We start from the raw sequence: 17,993 nt of genomic DNA on the forward strand, positions 1-17,993 counted from the left end.
TAATAGTTGTTCCTCCAAATTTCAAACATTGTTTTATTTAGCAAATATGATTAAATAGCAACAACTTAAATTATTTACAGATTCAGTGCATTACATGATTTGATCAGAGCCATGTCAAGCATGTTATTAAAAGGAAATCAAGGCACCAGTGATTACGTAGCACAGGCTAATGTGTATATTCTTTTCAGGCATCATTTTTCCCCCCCCCAAGACATTTGAAAGGGGAAATAATGTGTTGAATGTCTGGTTTCCTGTGGTTATTTTAAATGAATACAGGAATTACTCAAGTTATGTTTAAAAAAAAAAAAAAAAATCACAGCAAAACAAAATAATATGTCTGTGTGATGAAACTTAAAACATAAAACAGCTTTTGTATTAGGGGTTTTTGGACCAAACAGTTGTGGAGACTCCCAAAGCCACACTGAAATCTTTCTCAAGAACTAGGGGCTTATAAGGGCTTTTTTCCTGTTTGTATTCACACTGCCAAAAGGAATGCTGAAGTGATGCAATCGCCCTACATTTATGTCAGAGGTTCCTCTTGCTTGCTTGGTCCAGAGGTAGGAGCTAAACAAAAATTAAGGCCCTAAAATCAGGAGGTTTTATGATCATCCTGTGTGCAAATTCGCAGAGAAATGCTTTTAATGTGGTTCAGCTGAAACAAATATGCAGTCTGAGAAACTGCTTTAATGATCACTGCCTTTTCCAAGCAAGTGTGAGCAGAGAATGAGCTGGAGCAGTGGAGGGGATGTAACCCACAGGAGGGTCCCAGACTTCAAACAGGATGTCTGATGATGATCTAAAAAAGAAAAACAAAGCATAGAAACAGTTCAGTGTTTACCCATCATGCCACATTTCCTACAACAGATTAAATATGCCTTACCTGTTGAGTATGATGAGCACTAGTGAGCCATCAGGTCGGATGAAGGCAGAAAATTCCAGGTGTGTCTCTCCACTGGCAGACACCCCCACTCTCTGAGACCCCTCCCACAGAAACTTGCTGTGTAGAAAGATCATGTAAGAAGATCTCAGTGAAGTAATGGAACGGGTGAAATGTAGCATTCAGTGTGAGCAGAGATCCTGACTACCTGAAGTGGGCCATGCTGTAGAAAGACGGCTGCTTGTAGAAGACATCACGCGTCGCATCCACTATAACAGGGCTGTCCACTAAGTTTTTAACCCAGTTTGGTCCACCGTTCGGGTCCAGCGCCAGGTTCCAATCAGTCCAGCCGACCACATAATGATTCAAGTCCTGCCGTGGAGAAAAACACCCACAGTTTACTATCTGCTACCTCCTCTGTGTTTTGTAGTAAGATGTGTAATTTAGTCAGCCTGCTGAACTAGCATTTTGTTTAACTATCGCAGGGATTGCACGTCTACATAAACAAATTCCTCTGGACTCTCAGAGCGTCTGCAGCCTGAATTCACCCATGCAAAAGAGAGAGAATGGAAGGAGTCCAATTTCCCTTGAAAGAGAGTGAAGAAAGAAGAAACTAAACACTAGTTCCAGCTTGCTTTGATGGCCTGCAGGCCTGCAGTCTCTCGAGTGTGTGCACAACCTGCACTGCAGCACGAAGGGAGGTGACTCACCTTTCTGGAACAGCTCACAGCTTGTCAAATTCTCTTTTTGCAGTGGATCTGACTGAACAAGCACAAACCTCCACGCATCAGATAATATGATCTTACCTCTATAATGTCATGTGCATACTGTTCAGCTCTGTCCCAGCTTCCCAGCATCACTCCTTTGTTTAGCGGGTTCCAACCAGCGCAGGCCTCTGTGCCAAACAGGTAATACTCCGGGTAGAGGTCATGGGTGGTTCCCAGGCTGATGTCAGGTGGCACAACGCTGTCTAAGTACCAGTGGACTGCCACACCATGGATGTACCTTCCTGCATGAATATCACTTAAGACCTGGAGGGACAAGAGGGAAAAAATAATAACGAAAACAAGAAGCACTCAGAGAGCACAAACGTCTGCTAGGGCAGCTCAGTCGCTGGACAGTATTTACTATTAAGGGGAACCTTTCGCATTTTTACATATTCATTTTGTTTTCTTTGTTATTTTGAAATGTAAGAAGTTTTGTAGTGCAGTTAAAACCAATAGCTAATTTTAATATACTTCACATAATTTTGATTGTTTATTGTTTAGTACATTTGTTTAAATGTACACTAATAAATATCAAGTGAAAAAAGTTTTGCTTTGTTTTTAAAAAAAAAAAACACTTATTCATAAAACATTGTAAATGTACTCAAATTGGTATTTATTTAAAAGCTATAAGCTTTTACTGTAAAGTAAATAACAATGTCGTAATATATTAACATATTTAGAATCCCCACATATCCCTATAAGCGTATGTTGTCAGGTCAGAGGTCAAACGTGACGTGACATTTTAAATCCTTATATGGTACTTTCTGTGTGTTGACAATACACCATACTTGTAAGAATCATAGTTTCTAAGCATTAAGACTTTTTGTCGATTTTATCAATAAATCATTCAATTTTATCAGAATTCACTCATAACTTCACAGATAGAAAGATGACACACACGTGCAAACCTCCTTGGCAGAGATAAGGAATAAAACTTTCCACGTGGTTAAAGTAACAGCGCTACAATTTTCCAGATCAGTCCTAGAAAAGTATACACAAAATACTGGATTTATTTCCTCCCAAAAGGTTTCAGTAAAGTCTTTAAATATACGTTTCCTCACAGCCGCTGTAGACACTGAGTAAAGTAAATGTCCTTTTATGTGATTCCAATTCCAGTCACGACTCATTTTACCACTATAAACTCTCCTCTGGACTTTCATCGAGTGACACCAAGTTTTTTTTCTTAAAGTCCTTCCCCTAGCCTCAATAGGCTAACTGGAAGCTAATTATAGCATAATGGGTAAATACTGATTTTAATAAGTTATTTGGTTAAATTAGACTACAGGGCCACAGTTTTGCCTGTTGCTTGCATTTTTCTTTTGCAGATCCAACAACTTCCCTATTTTTTGGTGTAAATCAGTCTTTGGAGTTTGTAAGTGGCTAATTCATCCATATATACTTTAATATCCCTCCACAAGTCATGTTAATGGAAATTATGGTTGAAACAGTGATTAACAAGACCTTGAAAAGGAAAAATAATGCACTTCACTCAACATAATTGTGAAAGATGCCTTACAGTGTTAGTGGTTTTGACTTTATTTGTTGAACCACTGCAGAACATTTGCATTAATCTGCTTTTAGCCTGGTTTCATCTGATTCTTAACTGTCGTGAAATAGCAAGACAAGCGTCGTTCTTTGGGTTGATTTCTATCAACAGCTTATCAGATTGACATTTTTTCCTTTGCTGAACAGTTTGGACACCAAGTTTGTGAGACTTGAAGTCAAAAAAAGTTCTTTATTCCCTCTTCCCCTTCTTGTATTTCACTACATTAGGCTTTCAAGTTATCTTGTTAAGATGTTTTGGATTCATTTATTCTCCTAAAACTGATTCATTTTTAATTTCTTATTTGCCTCAGGTAAAATAAAGTTTGCCATGACCTTTCCTGCTACCCTTCTGTTTACTGACTCACCACTTTGGCCCAGTGGGGCAGCAGAATGCGGCTGTCATCCAGTATGAGGATGTGTGTGTGTGGGTATGACGAAGCGTGCAGGGCAGGGCCCAGGTCCAGAGACACCCAGTCCCTCTGCTCCTCAGGAGTGAAGCCCAGGGCTTGAAAACTGCAGTGAGACAAATATGCTTGTCAGTCTGCTGCAAAATTTAGAATCCACAGCTCAATGCTTAACATTTTTTATATGAAAAAAACTTTTAATGCATCTGAGTAGACCTGTAGTTTGTCATCATTCCTGCAGAGGGCTCGTTTCCTGTCGTCAGTGCCCAGAAGGTCAAGTTATATTTAGCATATTCCTCCAGGAACCTGACAGGAAATGATTAAAGCACCAAACAGAATACATTTCTCTTGAATCATGCTCCTCCAATATCTGATATCAATCTGATTTTAAGCCACAGAAGTCACCTGACATAGTACTGAGCCCAGGTTTTATGCTCCTTGCCCCCTGGCTGGCCCTTCAGGGAGCCCTTTCCTGTGAGTGCACCGTTCGTTTTCATCCAGGCGGGGGCACTCCAGGCACTGGCCAGCAGAGACAGAGGACGAGGAGACAAGGCCTGCGCACGCTGCAAGAGAGGGATCTGGAACACAAAGGAGGTAAGATGAGACATGGGCGACAACGGCCGTGTCAGCGTGCGAGACAAAAGACAGACACCTTCATGTTGATGTCTTCTGGGGCCAGAGTGAAATTGTGCAGATCATAGTCTCCAGGTGTGTCAGCATAGGTGTACAGACGTGTGGAGAAGTCACAGCTGGCCATGGGGACACGCACTACACTGTAGCCGATACCTGCCACAAAACACATCAACACAACCAAAGCTGGGGGATAAATCAGTATTATTACTCAACAATTATAGCATTTTATTCCACGGTGTAAAAACTCTTTAAAGAATATGTTTTAGAAGACTGGTGAACAAGCCATGCAATAGATTTCCAGAAATCTGAGGCATCAATAACAACGTCCAAGGAAGCTGTTCTGGCAGGATGCCCTTCATAGTAGCTGAGTCATGGCTGTAGTTGTAGTTTTTGGGCAAGAAAAGAACTCTGCAGGTGTGCTCAACTTTCACAGTCTTTCAACCTCCTCACCAGGAGAAGGCTCTTTCAGCGTTTTCTGCCGACCTACGCCATTGTACTCTCGTCCTAGTGAGCAGCCTCCACACAGAGAGGGGAATCCCAGACAGCCCACTTCCAATGGAGAAGAAAAGAAAAGAAAAAACCCAGGTACCACCCTTTTTGTCCGTACATTTGCCAGGCAGCTGTTGGTGTTTACTGGTCGACCGCTTTCCCACAGTGCAGTCAGCTTCACTAAAATGATTTCCTCCTTTCAGTTAACCAGATAAACACATCTGGCCTCAGCTTAGGAGGGAAGCAGGACATCTGGGAAGTGGAAAATAATTGAACTAAGGCCATTTTTGGTTAAAATCGTTTTTTCCTTCCTGAATGAAGGTAATTGTGTTGAATGACTGTTGGTTTTGATCTGCTTTTTTTCTTCCTTTTTGGCTGCTCTAAGACATCTACAAGTGTCAATAATCCTGTAATCATGGCACCATCTATTACTTGCCTCAGGCCAGTGATGTCAATGATCAGGGCTTGGCAGGATGTGCACCGTTTTTTGTTCTTCATGTCCTCAGGTTTTATATTTCTAACCAAACTGTAACTGAATTAGATGAGACTCTACTTTATAGAGGGCCCTAATACTAATTTCCAGCTCTATAGCTTTAAACTTTGACTCTACTAGAACAGCTTTGCGTTACAGTTCACCACACTTGCATTTTACTGGGCCTGGGTGCAGTTTCATCCACTGTGAAACAAGCTTTTTTTTTTAGCTCCCTTGCCCCATTCTTTAATGACACTTTCTTCTGATTGGCTGCCCTTCATACACACCAGGTCTAAACAGCAGGTGAGTGGGTTTGCTGTGCTAAGTACCCTTCAGATCACTGGGGACATGCTGTCTCACTGATGTCGTACTACCATTGTAACAGTGTAACAGTAAATGTATAGAGAAAATAAAAAAGGAGACACAATTAGACACAAAACCCTTTTCTAGTTATTCTGCATATATTTGTTACATCTGTGTATATCATTGGGGAATCATTTTATTTTTTAATCACTCAGTCAATTATAACTGGTGCTGATACTGGGCTATGACATGTTTTGATGATCATCATGCTGCTGATGCAAGTTAAAAAAAAGTGCCTTTTAATACCCCAAACTGTCTAACATCTCCTCGTTTCTGTTACCCTTCTTATACCTATTAGTATTATTTTACTGCCTGACTTTGTATCGCCCTTTCGTAGGCTGTAAGGCTATGTCTCCCCGGTACAGTGGCAGTGTACCTTCACTGGAGAAGTACTGCCTCAGCAGCTGTTCCTGTGCACCAGCAGAAAGAGAGAGTATATTGATGGCTGCTGCATCTGTCATCGCCCCTCCAAATCCCCTGGTCTTCTGGTACTTCTGATAGGGAACGATAGTCAACCTGAGCCCTGAAAGAAACACAAAAGCAGACAGAAATGCTCTGCACCTGCTCCAGCATCACTGATGGTATCTTAAAATGCCACTCCTCTACCCACTTTCTCCAGTGCTGTTAGCCCGAACTTCACCCTGACTGGCCTCCAGTCTGCTGCCCGCAATGTTGCTCAGGTAGGACGAGAACTGGCCCAGTGGAGGTAGGCTGACAGATCCAATGCTGTCACAATATGTCGAATTACATTCACACACCACAGAGTCATAGCCAAAGTTTCTGGCAACACATTTATTGTAACCTGGGAGAAGAATAAATCTAGTTAACAATTATTCTTCTGCAGTAATAAAAGACACACAAGCTGTGTGTGTGTGTGTGTGTGTGTGTGTGTGTGTGTGTGTGTGTGTGTGTGTGTGTGTGTGTCTGTGTGTTTTCCTGGTTACCTGCAGAGAGGATCACTTGTGCTGCCACGAAAAGGAGCGCCCACAGGACAGATGACAGAGATGAAAGGGCCATTTTATCTACAAACAGAGTAGTTTTAAACATAGAAGTGCGAGTTTTTATTTAGAAAAACACACGTATCAGACAGAGGTGCGTGCTTTTACTAATATCCTTGTCATACGGCGCACTTTGTAAACGTAGAAGAAGATGTGCTCACCTTAGACGCTCCTGCAGTTTACCTCATGTCCTACAGAGTTACTAGAAAGGTCAGTCCTCCTCACGTTTCTCCAATTTGATCAAATTTCATCCCAAACAACTTTCCCCACTTCCTCCCTATTAGCCAGTCATGTGACGTTACATATGATCACGTGAACAACTATGCAATATTCCGCATCGGCAGCCAGGTGGTGCTATACCTTCATTTTTTCCCCACTTTTTTTTTAGATCAACTTTATTGCAACATAGAGAGCAAGAAGTGCAAAGGAAGAAAATACTAAGCCAATTACGTAACTGCACGATTGGGCAATAGAACAATATACGGAAAATTACAAAAATAAATATTTTTAAATATTTTGCAAATATATTAATAACCTCAGAAAGGTTTTCAGTTCAGCTGATTTTAATTTATATAGCCCCAATTCACAGCAAGCTACCTCAATGCGCTATATTTGAGAAATTATGAACCTGAAAGCTTTGAAAAAAACAATTTAAAATAAATAAATAAATAAATAACAACAGATTACTGCTGTTACTAACATCTTGTAAGGAATAAAAGCTATTTTATTTGAACGACTTTTTCCGATTTCTTCACTGATCAAATAGGCTTTACGCATAAATGTCAAGTTCTTCCTCCATTTCTGTATTGTAATGTCTTTTTCTGTTACGCTAGCTTTTCAGCGGCTTTTCCATTTGGTTATCATATCTGGGTTTCGGGGAGGATGCATCTCTAGGTCTGCGTGATTCTTTTTGTGTCACACGTGTGTTGTGAGACATGACTTCACGTTTGGAAACCTGAGCCAATTAAAATGTGGGACATTGTCGTAATATGTGGGACAAGGGCACGAGGGATAAAAATGCAGTGCAGGCCAACAGGAAATGGGACACGTGGTCTCCAAGCTGGTGAATGTATGAAACTAGACTAGTAGTAAATTTACTAGTACTGCATTTTGAACCAGCTTGCTTTTATTCACCGACATTCGTAGTAGATCATAATAAATCAACAAACAACTTTGGACCATAAAAGTAAGCCAGTGATGTTTGGTTACAGTTTTTAAAATTATTAATTAAAATTTGTAAAATTCAACCCCAGTGAATTATTTATCAACTAGTCATAAAGTCCTGATGACTGCCATTTATCAAATGTTCAGAGAGGCTGCTATATTCTCTTGTAGAATTTACCTCATTAAGTAAATCCCAGAGATATATAGGTGTAGACACTTAATGACTGAAATTACAATTTTCTATTTGCTAGCTGGTTGGTATTGGGGAATACACACTTTTTCCCAGCATATGGTGATCAGCAACCCTTTCCTATGCCTGTGTGAATCCAGTAATCCTGCTCGGTATAGCAGATCCACCTGGACTTTGGTCCTGGTTTTTGAAAAGTGTGTTTCTGACTGTACCTGAAACCCAAACTCCGGGGTGTGAAACAAAAGTCCTGGGGGCCAGAATCACCCTGAGAAAGACTGGACTTTTAACTGCATCCAATTTTAAAGCTTTTCCTAACACCTTCCCCATGGCCACTCACAATATACCAAAGTAATTAAACTTAGATTTCTGTAATTTTACACATTACAGTATCCTATATTAAGATATCTAATTGATTAAATGTGTAGTTAAACTATTTACACTGACAGAAATTGAGGATTTCGGACCACATAAGATCAAAGTGCTGACAAAACCAAAAGCACTATTTTCTTTATTTTAACATTTTATTATCAAAGTAGCACGCATGCATCATAGTTTACAACAGTATACATATTACAGACATGGACACATGTATGTTTTTGTATTTCTAGTAGACCGATACTGTGTGTGTGTGTGTGTGTGTGTGTGTGAGAGATTTTAATCTGTTTGCATCCTCATAAGAAGCCACAAATTCTGTCCAACATTGATGGATTCTTGTTGCTCAAGAAGACGAGTTCTTTTTTCCCTTCCTCAGTTCGACCTGATTAGAGGAAAAAAATTAAAATATTAGAAACACAGCCTAAATTACGTGTTATTAGTGTCACCATCACCATCCTCGCTCACTCTGTGGGTGCTGCAGCCAGTGGCGGTCCATATAGTAGAGGCAACAGCTCTCAAACTCCTTCTCGCTGTAGTTGGGCACAGAAACTGGAATGAATGGATCCATGCTGTCAAACCCCCTCTGATGATGAAAACACAAACAGAACACAAAACATCAAATCTCACTTTCAACCATGTTTAAAGCCTTTCAATACAGCTGATGATCACTTACATACTGACAATAACTTACAATAGAAAAATAGAGAACGTATGAATCATCATAAAAATGCAAAACATGCACTGCAGGCTCTAACAAATATCAGTCTTTACATAAGATAGATGCACTAAAGGGGAAAAAAATCAATAATGCACATTTCTAAATATGAATTAATGCATTTAAAAGAAAAGAAAAAGTTCAGGTCAAGCCCACACAGTGTGAACTTACATCACCAACACTTTTTAATGGGGGGGGGGGATCAGAATGTTTTACGAGCCTGCTTTGAGTTTTATTGTTTAATCGTTATCCAAAGTAAGAAGTGGGCGACAGAGATGGATTTATCGGTCCATCTGCAAATGAATCTTGTGACACGCATACATCAGACAAATATGGCTGTGATGAACAGAACGGACTGCATTGGCACAGTCACGCTGTATAACTGCAAAACTGAACCCAGCGAGCAGAATGGGAACAGTAACAGAAGCATTCACATTCATGCTGCTGCATAGAAGAGCCAGCTTACTAAAGAAAGAGGGCGTGTATGCACTAAACAAAGAATAAGATTCATCCTTTGTTGAAAAATGTCACAAGAAATCTGTTTTCTGACAATATTGCTGGTTATGCAGCATGATTTGATGCTCACAGACAACAAAATGTTGCTCAGTCTGCAATTTCCTGACTAATAGCCGAAACTGAAAATGACAAGCAAAGACTAATCTGCCGTCACTGCTTGAGGGCGAGTGCTACAGATAATAAAGCACAATCAAATGACCTCTAACCTCTCCGAGCAGCTCTTGAGGCAAGTAGGCAGATTTGGGGGTGTAGAGCGATCCCGTCTGGGACAGAGTGGCGATAATGGCGCCTCCAGTCTAAAACGAGAGAGAGAGAGCGTTAATGGAAAATCTCTTCAACGTAATATTCTCGTAAACACCTTGTGCTCTTCTCACCCAGTCGTTCCTCATGAGCTTCCTCAGGTTATAAATCAAAGTGAGCTCCTCTGGATCGACCTGATAACAGTGAGAAAGTGAGACGCATGAGATTTTCCATCTGTGGCAAACGTAGAAGAAGCCTGAAAACATCTTTGAGGAATAACAGGACTCTATATGTGTCTTCTCACAGCACTCTTATCCTCCTTCTTGATGGTGGATCTTCCCCACAGGCCATTGACACCATCCACTGCCACGGCCAAGTGGAAGTCTGAACCCGGTTGCCCGCTTTGCAGCCTCAGCTCCTTCATCACCGCCCCCACAACATCACTGCTGCTCTTCACACGAGATATACCCTAGAGTGATGCAATACCATTTGTTATGGAAGCAAAATCAAGAATATAAATAACAGTAACTCTGCAGCAGAAGAAAATCTGAGTTATTGTAGCGTGTGGGTGGGACGGGGAAGCCTGTAAACATCCAGCTGTTTGATACAGAAGCCAAAAGAAGAAAGGAAAAAAAACCTGGCTACCCGTCTGTCTACTCGCTGTTGTAGGATAATTGCTTAATATAAGCTTTATCCATATATATGACAAGCTTACCCCTACATTTAAAGAAAAAAAGAAAAAAAAAAAGAAAAAAATATTTTTATTTTATATATATATATATATATATATATATATATATATATATATATACACACACCATCTTTTAAAGAAATGGGAATAATGACACAACTGATACAAGTGGGAAATTGACAAGCTGCATATAAATTCCTGCAGCATTTGTCAGCATGCATGGTGCAAAAGTATTGTTCTGATCCATCAGTGCTCAGTTCATTCACTATTGATCTCCAGCAAGCACAGGCAAGGTGAAAGATGAAACTTTAATGACCTGTGTGTTGGGAATCAGTCAGGCAGGACAAAAGAATCAGTAACAGGATGATGAAAATGTTTTGGAGGGTAAACACAAATCCTCTAAACAACAGAACTCCCACTTATTTGTACAGAGGGAGGACTCACCTGATCCACCAGCTCTCCTAGCAGACTTCCCTCCTCGGTGAACTCTCTCTTTGTCCACATGTAGCGATGCTTTGTCTTTATCTGGCAAAGAAACAGAAACATTAAACTCTCATCATTTCTATTTGAATTCCTCACCAGACTTTTACCCAACCCTTTCAATGTTTCTCATAGTTTTAGATTTGCTACCTTGAACTACTTTTATGCCCACTTGCATATGTGCACCTGCAATATATACTGAATCTCCTCCAGTGTGTTCAAATGGCAACCTTAGGGTTTTATTTTGAGAAAGAAGTGAAAGTCAGAGGAGAACAGATCTGGTGTGTAGGGTAGATGAGGAGCCAAGATTGTGTTAGTGTAGACAGAAACTTCCTGCCATGGTGAAATCACAGATTCATAAGTACAAGTAGTCAAAACAGAACATTGTAAAAATGGAAGTGGTCTGGACGTGCATAAGGAGAAGACTTGAAGACGGAATCTAACGAAGGAAAATTTAAGCCAGTTATAGTAATTTTCAAGTTTGGTGGTTACATATGGGTACATATATTTACTATTTATAGACATTTTTTTTCTAGGGGGGTGCATTTAGTAGAAAGGACAGTATAGATTAGCCATTAAAGTAGGGACAGAAAGAGGGCGAGTGGCTGGAAGTGAATGAAGTGGACTGGGATCCAAACTACTGGATCAATAATGATCACAGTTTATGGCACACGGGTCGTCTGCTCAACCAGGTGTGCTATTGGTGGAACATTTTTTCTTTAAAATGTTACACAAGTTTGGATGAAGACCATCGCTGAAATTTACATGCTACAGGAACCTGTGTCTCCATGTCAAACATACCATTTTCCGGGGTAAAGACGGGTAGATTTAAATGGTGTCATTTAATAACTTAAGTTAGTCCTAAACTACATCAAAGCCAGTACTTGTCCAGCTTATTGATAAGCCTTTATCTCACTTTGAATACTCAAAGTACTCTAAATACTGCGTATTACTGTGTCCATATTGTTACCTTTGAAAGGAAGCGTTCGTTGGTGAGCCTGAAGTTGCGTAACCATGTCGTGGCTTGTAATGGCTGATCAAAGCGAGACGCGTTATAGGATGAAGGCAGCAGCTCCTTACAGTTCTTCACCCATTGATGAGCTGCGCGAGCAAAGAAGATACTGATCGTTAACTTCTCACGAAGGAGATGCAGCGATTGTGAAATAATATATTCATCATTAAAAATAAATAAATAGGTTTAAAGACCTTTAAACCGACACCACACTCTTTCTGAACGACTAATACATTTATCATTGGATTTGCAAGCAGGGTGGTTGAAAGTTGATCGCATACAACAGAAAAACATCACTAAAGGTCATTTTATTTGCTGACAGGTTGATGCCAGTCAACGAGCCACATAACAGGCCATTGAATCAGCGCATCCCAAACACTTTCTTACTGTTTACTAATCAGACATTTAGCCGGTGTGTCTGTCTCACCATCAGGAATATGAAGCACCAGCCATCCCTGTGTGTAGCAGAAGTGGACAGCGTGACAGAGAGAAATCGTCTTCCCAGTACCCTTCTGCCCATCTGAACACCTTGATAAGGACAACGACTGCTTTAATCAGGATCAAGAGCTAGAGTGCGTTCACTTTTCTGTAAGCGGCAGCGCAGGTGTGTTTCTGAAGGATACAAAATAAATATCGCAGAGCAGGTTTGCTGTAGTCTGTTTTTTTCAGGTAAGAGATGACCTCAAGGCTTGGCTGCCTCACCATGATGCAAGCTTCGTTAAATGTCTTCACCTAAAACCATGGAGAAGAATTTATCAGTGCTGCTTAAATCATTTAAGAAAAACTACACTGTAATCTACAAACAAGGTCACATTTGTAACTTTTCTATGCAGATCTCACATCCAAGGATGAACTTACCTGTTGCTGATAGCGCCAAGGGAGGCCTGAAGGGAACAGCGTGCGGATATGTGCAGAGGGCAGAGTGTAGTACTGTCCGATGTGCGTCTCTGAATGACATGCCTGGAAGGAAACGCAGGTCAAACTCATAAGCTTTTTTCAGTCATTTCACTTAAAGGGACAACAAATTCCAAATATCTGATTTAAGAATAAGCAATGCAGTCGCATTTCTATAAAAGCTGCAACAAAATGTTTTTAAATTGGATCTTTGTCAGTTGCTCAGCAACCCTCAGATTGCCCTAAACAGAAATATATACTCGTCCTCTATATAACAACATTTTATCCACCATCCTGTAACCATTTTCACCGTATAAATCTCAATCTGGCTGTAATGGTCGCGAACGAGTTCTCATGCAGTTCATGCAGCACAAACAAAAATCTTCAGGACAGCAGAAGAAAGAATGAAACACCGTAAAATGAAGACTGACAATGCTCACTGACAAATCTTTTGAACAGACACCAAATTCTGTGAGTGCGTCACTTTTCAAGGCAACACATTTATGCAACATAACCTGAACGTAAAAGAAATTCAGCTAGATCAAACACAATTTCCTCTATTCAGAAAAATAACAACTTATAGTAAAAAAAAAAAGGAAAAAAAGGAACAAACACTAATAAATGTAAAGTCTAACATGTGGCTTTTGACCTGAAATAGAAGATAATGCGTTTTCTTTTTGTTTGTTTTTTCATTTTGGTAAGTTTGGACCTTTTGTTTGCTATAGCTGATTTTTAGTCTTAAAAAAAATTTTAAAATAAAGATTTGTGTTTAAATAATTTTCCCTTCAGTGTGTTGAACGGCAGTGGTGGTTTGTTCATCTGTTTTGCTTTTCTTTGTTAAGTTAATGTTGGGCAGGTACATGTTTAATAGACTAATGATTCAACACTTATCCCAACAACACGAGTATGAATCCAGCTTTGCCTCATGTCTTGCTTACCGGGTCGCTCTCCGGTGTCCTGAAGACTGAGAAAGGTTCCGGTTCCGAGTCTACAGCCACAGCCTCCTGCTGCTGCCTGCGTCCACCGCTGTGTAGGGACCTTACGTGGGTTACCTGCAACATTTTGCCACAACAGCTGTTAGTAAAAACATTTTTGACCTGACAGTTTTGACAATAAAGTGAAATATTTAAGTACTGTCCAGGTTACGAAGAAGCAGCTTCTAAAGCCTATCCTCACCGTTGGCCGTAGCCTTGAGGACAATCTGTGAAGAGCCATGACCTGAAACAGGGTGGACAGAGAGAAACAATTCAAAACGCCAGGATATATAAACACACACCAGTGTCCTGTAACCTTGCATAAACAGTTAGCTAACAGCTAGCTGTGTCGTCCTGCAGACACGTATGTAATAAGTAACGGGAACGAACCCAGAGCCGCGCGGACGCTGAAAGCTGCTCACCTGCGACTCACTTCATTAAATGTTCAGTGAGGAAGATTTCGACAAACGTCATCTGCTGAAAAGGCTCTCCAGACTCCGGTCACGGAAAGTAAATACTGCACAAACCGAGCCGATGTCAATGTGCCAGACCTGTCATGGACACCGCCATCATGCTGCACACAAAGGAAGTGACGTGACGCGGTGGTTTAGCCAATCAGACCGCACGAGGCGAGGCGACAACAAATGAGGAAAATGGAGTTTATCAGACTTTGGCGTTTGGCCTCTGATAATTACGGTACAGTTATTATGACTGTTTAATACATTATAAAGGGTAAAGACAGTGATCTTTAAAGCATTAGATATATCCCTGTTCTCCGGATTTAGGTAAGATTAACAGCAACGGTACAGTAATCTCAGTTAACCATCAGATTAGTTGCCTGGAGATTAAACAAAAAAAGTTACAAGGCTCGTGATGAATATTCATGATGAGAAATTAATCAGCTAAATGTCTTTGCTCATGCAATATACTTCGTGTTCTTCTTTAGGGATCACCTCTGCAGATCATCTGTCTCCATCTCAACCTATCCTTAGCATCCTCCTCTGTCACATCAACCCTCTGCGTGTACTCCTTCACTACATCCACCAATCTTGAGGTCTTCCTCTTTTCCTCCTGCCTGGCAGCTTCATACTCTGCATCCTTTGTCCAGTATATCCCTCCTCTGCACATGTTCGAACCATCTCAGCCTTGTCTCTCTAACGTTGTCTCCACCTGCTCAACCTGAGCTTTCCTGTTTATATACTCATTTCTGATCTTTTTCATTCTTCAGTGAAAATCTGAGCATCTGCAACTCTCCCACCTCCAGCTGTCTTTTTGTCACTGCTACCATACATCATAAGAGATAAAGATAAAAATGTGTATTTGCAATTTGGAGACATACACTAAGGTCTAGGTAACTCTTAGAGATTAGAGTCAAAGTCAAATAAATACTCTATAAATATATATCTCTTTATGGTGTATAAAACAGTGCACACTAAGGTTTTTGTTTGTTGTTGTTGTGTTTGTTTAAAAAATATATATATAGAAAAGAAGTAACATGTAAATTAGTTTCAGCTATGAGACGGTAGTTCCCAAATTCCAGTGTAGTATGAGAAAAATATTGCACAGTCATTTAGATATTTACTCCACATTGAAATGTGTATTGCATAGGAATATATATTGCACTAAGTAAATGAGATTTTGTATGTTTTAGTTTGTCTCTATGTTTGCTTTGCCATCAGTCTCATTACTATCTTCTAAACCTTCCCTTTCACTCTTGCTGCTGTCCTTCTGTCACAAATCACCCCAGAGACTCATCTCCCCTCACTCCATCCTCTCTGCATGCTATTCTTCACCTCTCTTGTGCACTGTCTGTGGCTTTGAATCATTGATCCCATGTATTTCAATTCACCAAGTCACCACCTTGACTACCTCTGCTCCTTGCAGCATCATCTTTCCTTCTATTGCCCTCTCATCCACACACATCTATTTTGTCTTGTTTCTACTGGCTTTCATTCCTCTTTTCTCCAGAGCACACTTGCACCACTCTAGACTCTCTTTCCCCTGCTCCATGCTCTATAAACCACAGTGTTGCCTGCAAACATCAGTCCACAGAGACTTCTGTCTTACCTTATTTTTCAGCCTGTCCATCCAAACTACAAACAAAAAAGGGCCTCAGAGATGATTTCCGATGTTATTCCTCCGACACCCCGAACCCATTTGTCACCTACTCCACACCTCATCATTGTCTTGCTGTCCTCGTGCTTGTCCTGCGTGAGGATATGCCTCCTTCTCTTCTCTTGACAACCTATCGTATACTTTCTCTAGATCTACAAAGATACAGTAAAACTCCTTCTGACCTTCTCTATACTTCTTCATCAACACCCTCAAAGCAAACATCATGTCCCCACCTCTCCTCTTAACCTAGCTTCAGCAACTCTTTCCCGTAACTTTATGGTGCATTTCATCAGCTGTAGTAATCTGTGGTTACTACAGTTCTGCACTTCACCTTTGTTCTTGAAAATCAGTACCAATGCACTTCTCTGTTTCTCAGTCATCCTCTCACTCTCCAAGATTGCGTTAAAGAATCTGGTAAAAAAAAAAAAAGAAAGAAAAAAGTCCACTCTCATCTTTCCTAGACATCCCATACTTTTACAGGCTTGTCATCTGGACCAACCACCTTTCTACTCTTCATCCTCTTTATAGCAGCTCTTCTGAAATCTAATCTTCTGAAATTCCTGATCCACTAACTTTCCTCCATCTGTCCTCCTCTCTCTCTCATTTCCGTTATTCACAAGCTTCTCAAAGTACTTCTTCCATCATCTCAACACTCTGTCTTCACTCTTAAATAAATTTTTATCTCTGACTTTATTTCTTCTGTATGTTTTATCCTTTAGGTCAGAGTATCAGAGTCCTCCCCTGGACACAGTTTCACTAATTTGCCCTTGTATTTTGTGTCTGTTTGTATAACATAAAAAAAATATTATTTTCTTAGTTTTATTAATTGGACTTGCAATTAGTATGCTGATTTTTTTTTTTGTTTTGCTCTATGGTCTACTGTGTGCAGATTTGTGTCTACCCACAATCACAGGAAAATTGCTCCCATGAAAGACCAAATTTTCTGTACGGCAATGCTCATTTCTTTAGTAATTAACTAAGAATGCCCTGCATTATCACCTATTTTATAATGTGTTTGACAATGAAAGGTTCTGAACATTTAGAACTTATGCAGGTGTTTGAAACGGATCAAGTATTCACTTTTTATCGCAACGACAGCAACAAAACCTTATTGCTGATTAAATTAAGTGTGCAAAGCATATCTCTCTTATCTTTAGTGCTCGTTGTGAATAATCTTGAAAGCTTACGCTCTCATTATGCATACATGCTATAGGCATCTTATAGACATGGATGTTTGTGTCTCTAAGCATCTCTAGGACTCTGATATTTGTCTATCTCAATGTGATCAAAGTTTTTATGCGACTTTTTGAGCATAAATTCAGTTCCGCATTGATTTTCTTTTGCTCTCGTTTTTTTCTAGTCATTCGCACCAATGCAGGTATTTAATGAGCATTTCAATTGTTAAACTTTAATCACTTTGATCGACTTGAGTTCGACTTTATTTTCCCAGTTGTTCACGTTATAACGAGTACACTGATCCTAAAATAGACGAGCGCTGTCGTTAACATTTAAAATAAGGTTGCGTTGAAACTGACTGACATACAGAGATCCTGGCTTCAGTATCAGTCGAATAAATCTGGACCCTTTTTATTCGAAATAATGTTTGACAGAGAATTTAAAAAAAAACAAAGCAAACAACAAGCAAAACTCGGTTGTGTCACAAGGGTTAGACAACAACTTTTTCCCAGGAGGCCCAGAGAGCCCGAAGGACTTTTTGGTTTGTAAAAATTTGCGTGCTTGTTAATTGGACTTAAAACTTACGGGGGCAAACATCTATCTGCTTTTTGTCACATATTCCTTACATGGTGCGTGTTTTCAGGACTTTTAGTGCTACTAACAAATTCAGGATCATACAGACGTGCGCGGTCAGGTGCAGTCTGCAGTGTGTTTAATGGTTATTTAGAGGTCACGGTGTAAACAGTGTGTAGCGAATAGGAGGCACGGGGGCTCCCCAAATCTTATATGCGTATCAGGACCTAACAGTGGACTAAACTCTTTGGAGAATATACCGCTTCTACTGCCAAATAAATCATTACTATACTGTAATTATATATCTGTGACTGTTGTTTTTAGCACTAC

At 40.1% G+C, this 17,993-nt stretch overlaps 2 protein-coding genes across 4 annotated transcripts; both read right to left on the minus strand.

Moving 5' to 3' along the window:
* Positions 1-17: 17 nt before the first annotated feature.
* gba1 (glucosylceramidase beta 1) lies at positions 18-6,849 on the minus strand. Its single transcript, XM_085292013.1, has 12 exons — positions 6,710-6,849; positions 6,495-6,572; positions 6,161-6,352; positions 5,927-6,073; positions 4,246-4,379; positions 3,999-4,171; positions 3,810-3,899; positions 3,555-3,702; positions 1,684-1,908; positions 1,086-1,249; positions 881-997; positions 18-796 (listed from the first exon to the last, which is right to left on the minus strand). The coding sequence occupies exons 2-12, from the start codon at positions 6,565-6,567 to the stop codon at positions 691-693; spliced, it is 1,569 nt and encodes a 522-aa protein (XP_085148139.1). The 5' UTR covers positions 6,568-6,572; positions 6,710-6,849; the 3' UTR covers positions 18-690.
* Positions 6,850-8,404: 1,555 nt separating this feature from the next.
* On the minus strand, positions 8,405-14,395 carry dap3 (death associated protein 3). 3 transcript variants are annotated; one of them, XM_085292023.1, is made up of 13 exons: positions 14,233-14,395; positions 14,002-14,043; positions 13,764-13,877; positions 12,790-12,891; positions 12,555-12,663; positions 12,359-12,451; positions 11,890-12,020; positions 10,884-10,964; positions 10,053-10,217; positions 9,883-9,942; positions 9,715-9,804; positions 8,743-8,860; positions 8,405-8,659 (listed from the first exon to the last, which is right to left on the minus strand). In XM_085292023.1, the coding sequence occupies exons 2-13, from the start codon at positions 14,038-14,040 to the stop codon at positions 8,574-8,576; spliced, it is 1,188 nt and encodes a 395-aa protein (XP_085148149.1). In that variant the 5' UTR covers positions 14,041-14,043; positions 14,233-14,395; the 3' UTR covers positions 8,405-8,573. The 3 variants fall into 3 exon arrangements, with proteins under 3 accessions (XP_085148149.1, XP_085148150.1, XP_085148147.1); XM_085292024.1 differs by having other exon boundaries at positions 14,190-14,395; XM_085292021.1 differs by having other exon boundaries at positions 14,222-14,394.
* Positions 14,396-17,993: the final 3,598 nt, after the last annotated feature.

The sequence above is a fragment of the Mchenga conophoros genome, linkage group LG11 (assembly GCF_057382185.1).
Source record: "Mchenga conophoros isolate Kocher_MC1m ecotype Shallow Benthic linkage group LG11, M_conophoros_male_GT1.1, whole genome shotgun sequence".
NCBI lineage: Eukaryota > Metazoa > Chordata > Actinopteri > Cichliformes > Cichlidae > Mchenga > Mchenga conophoros.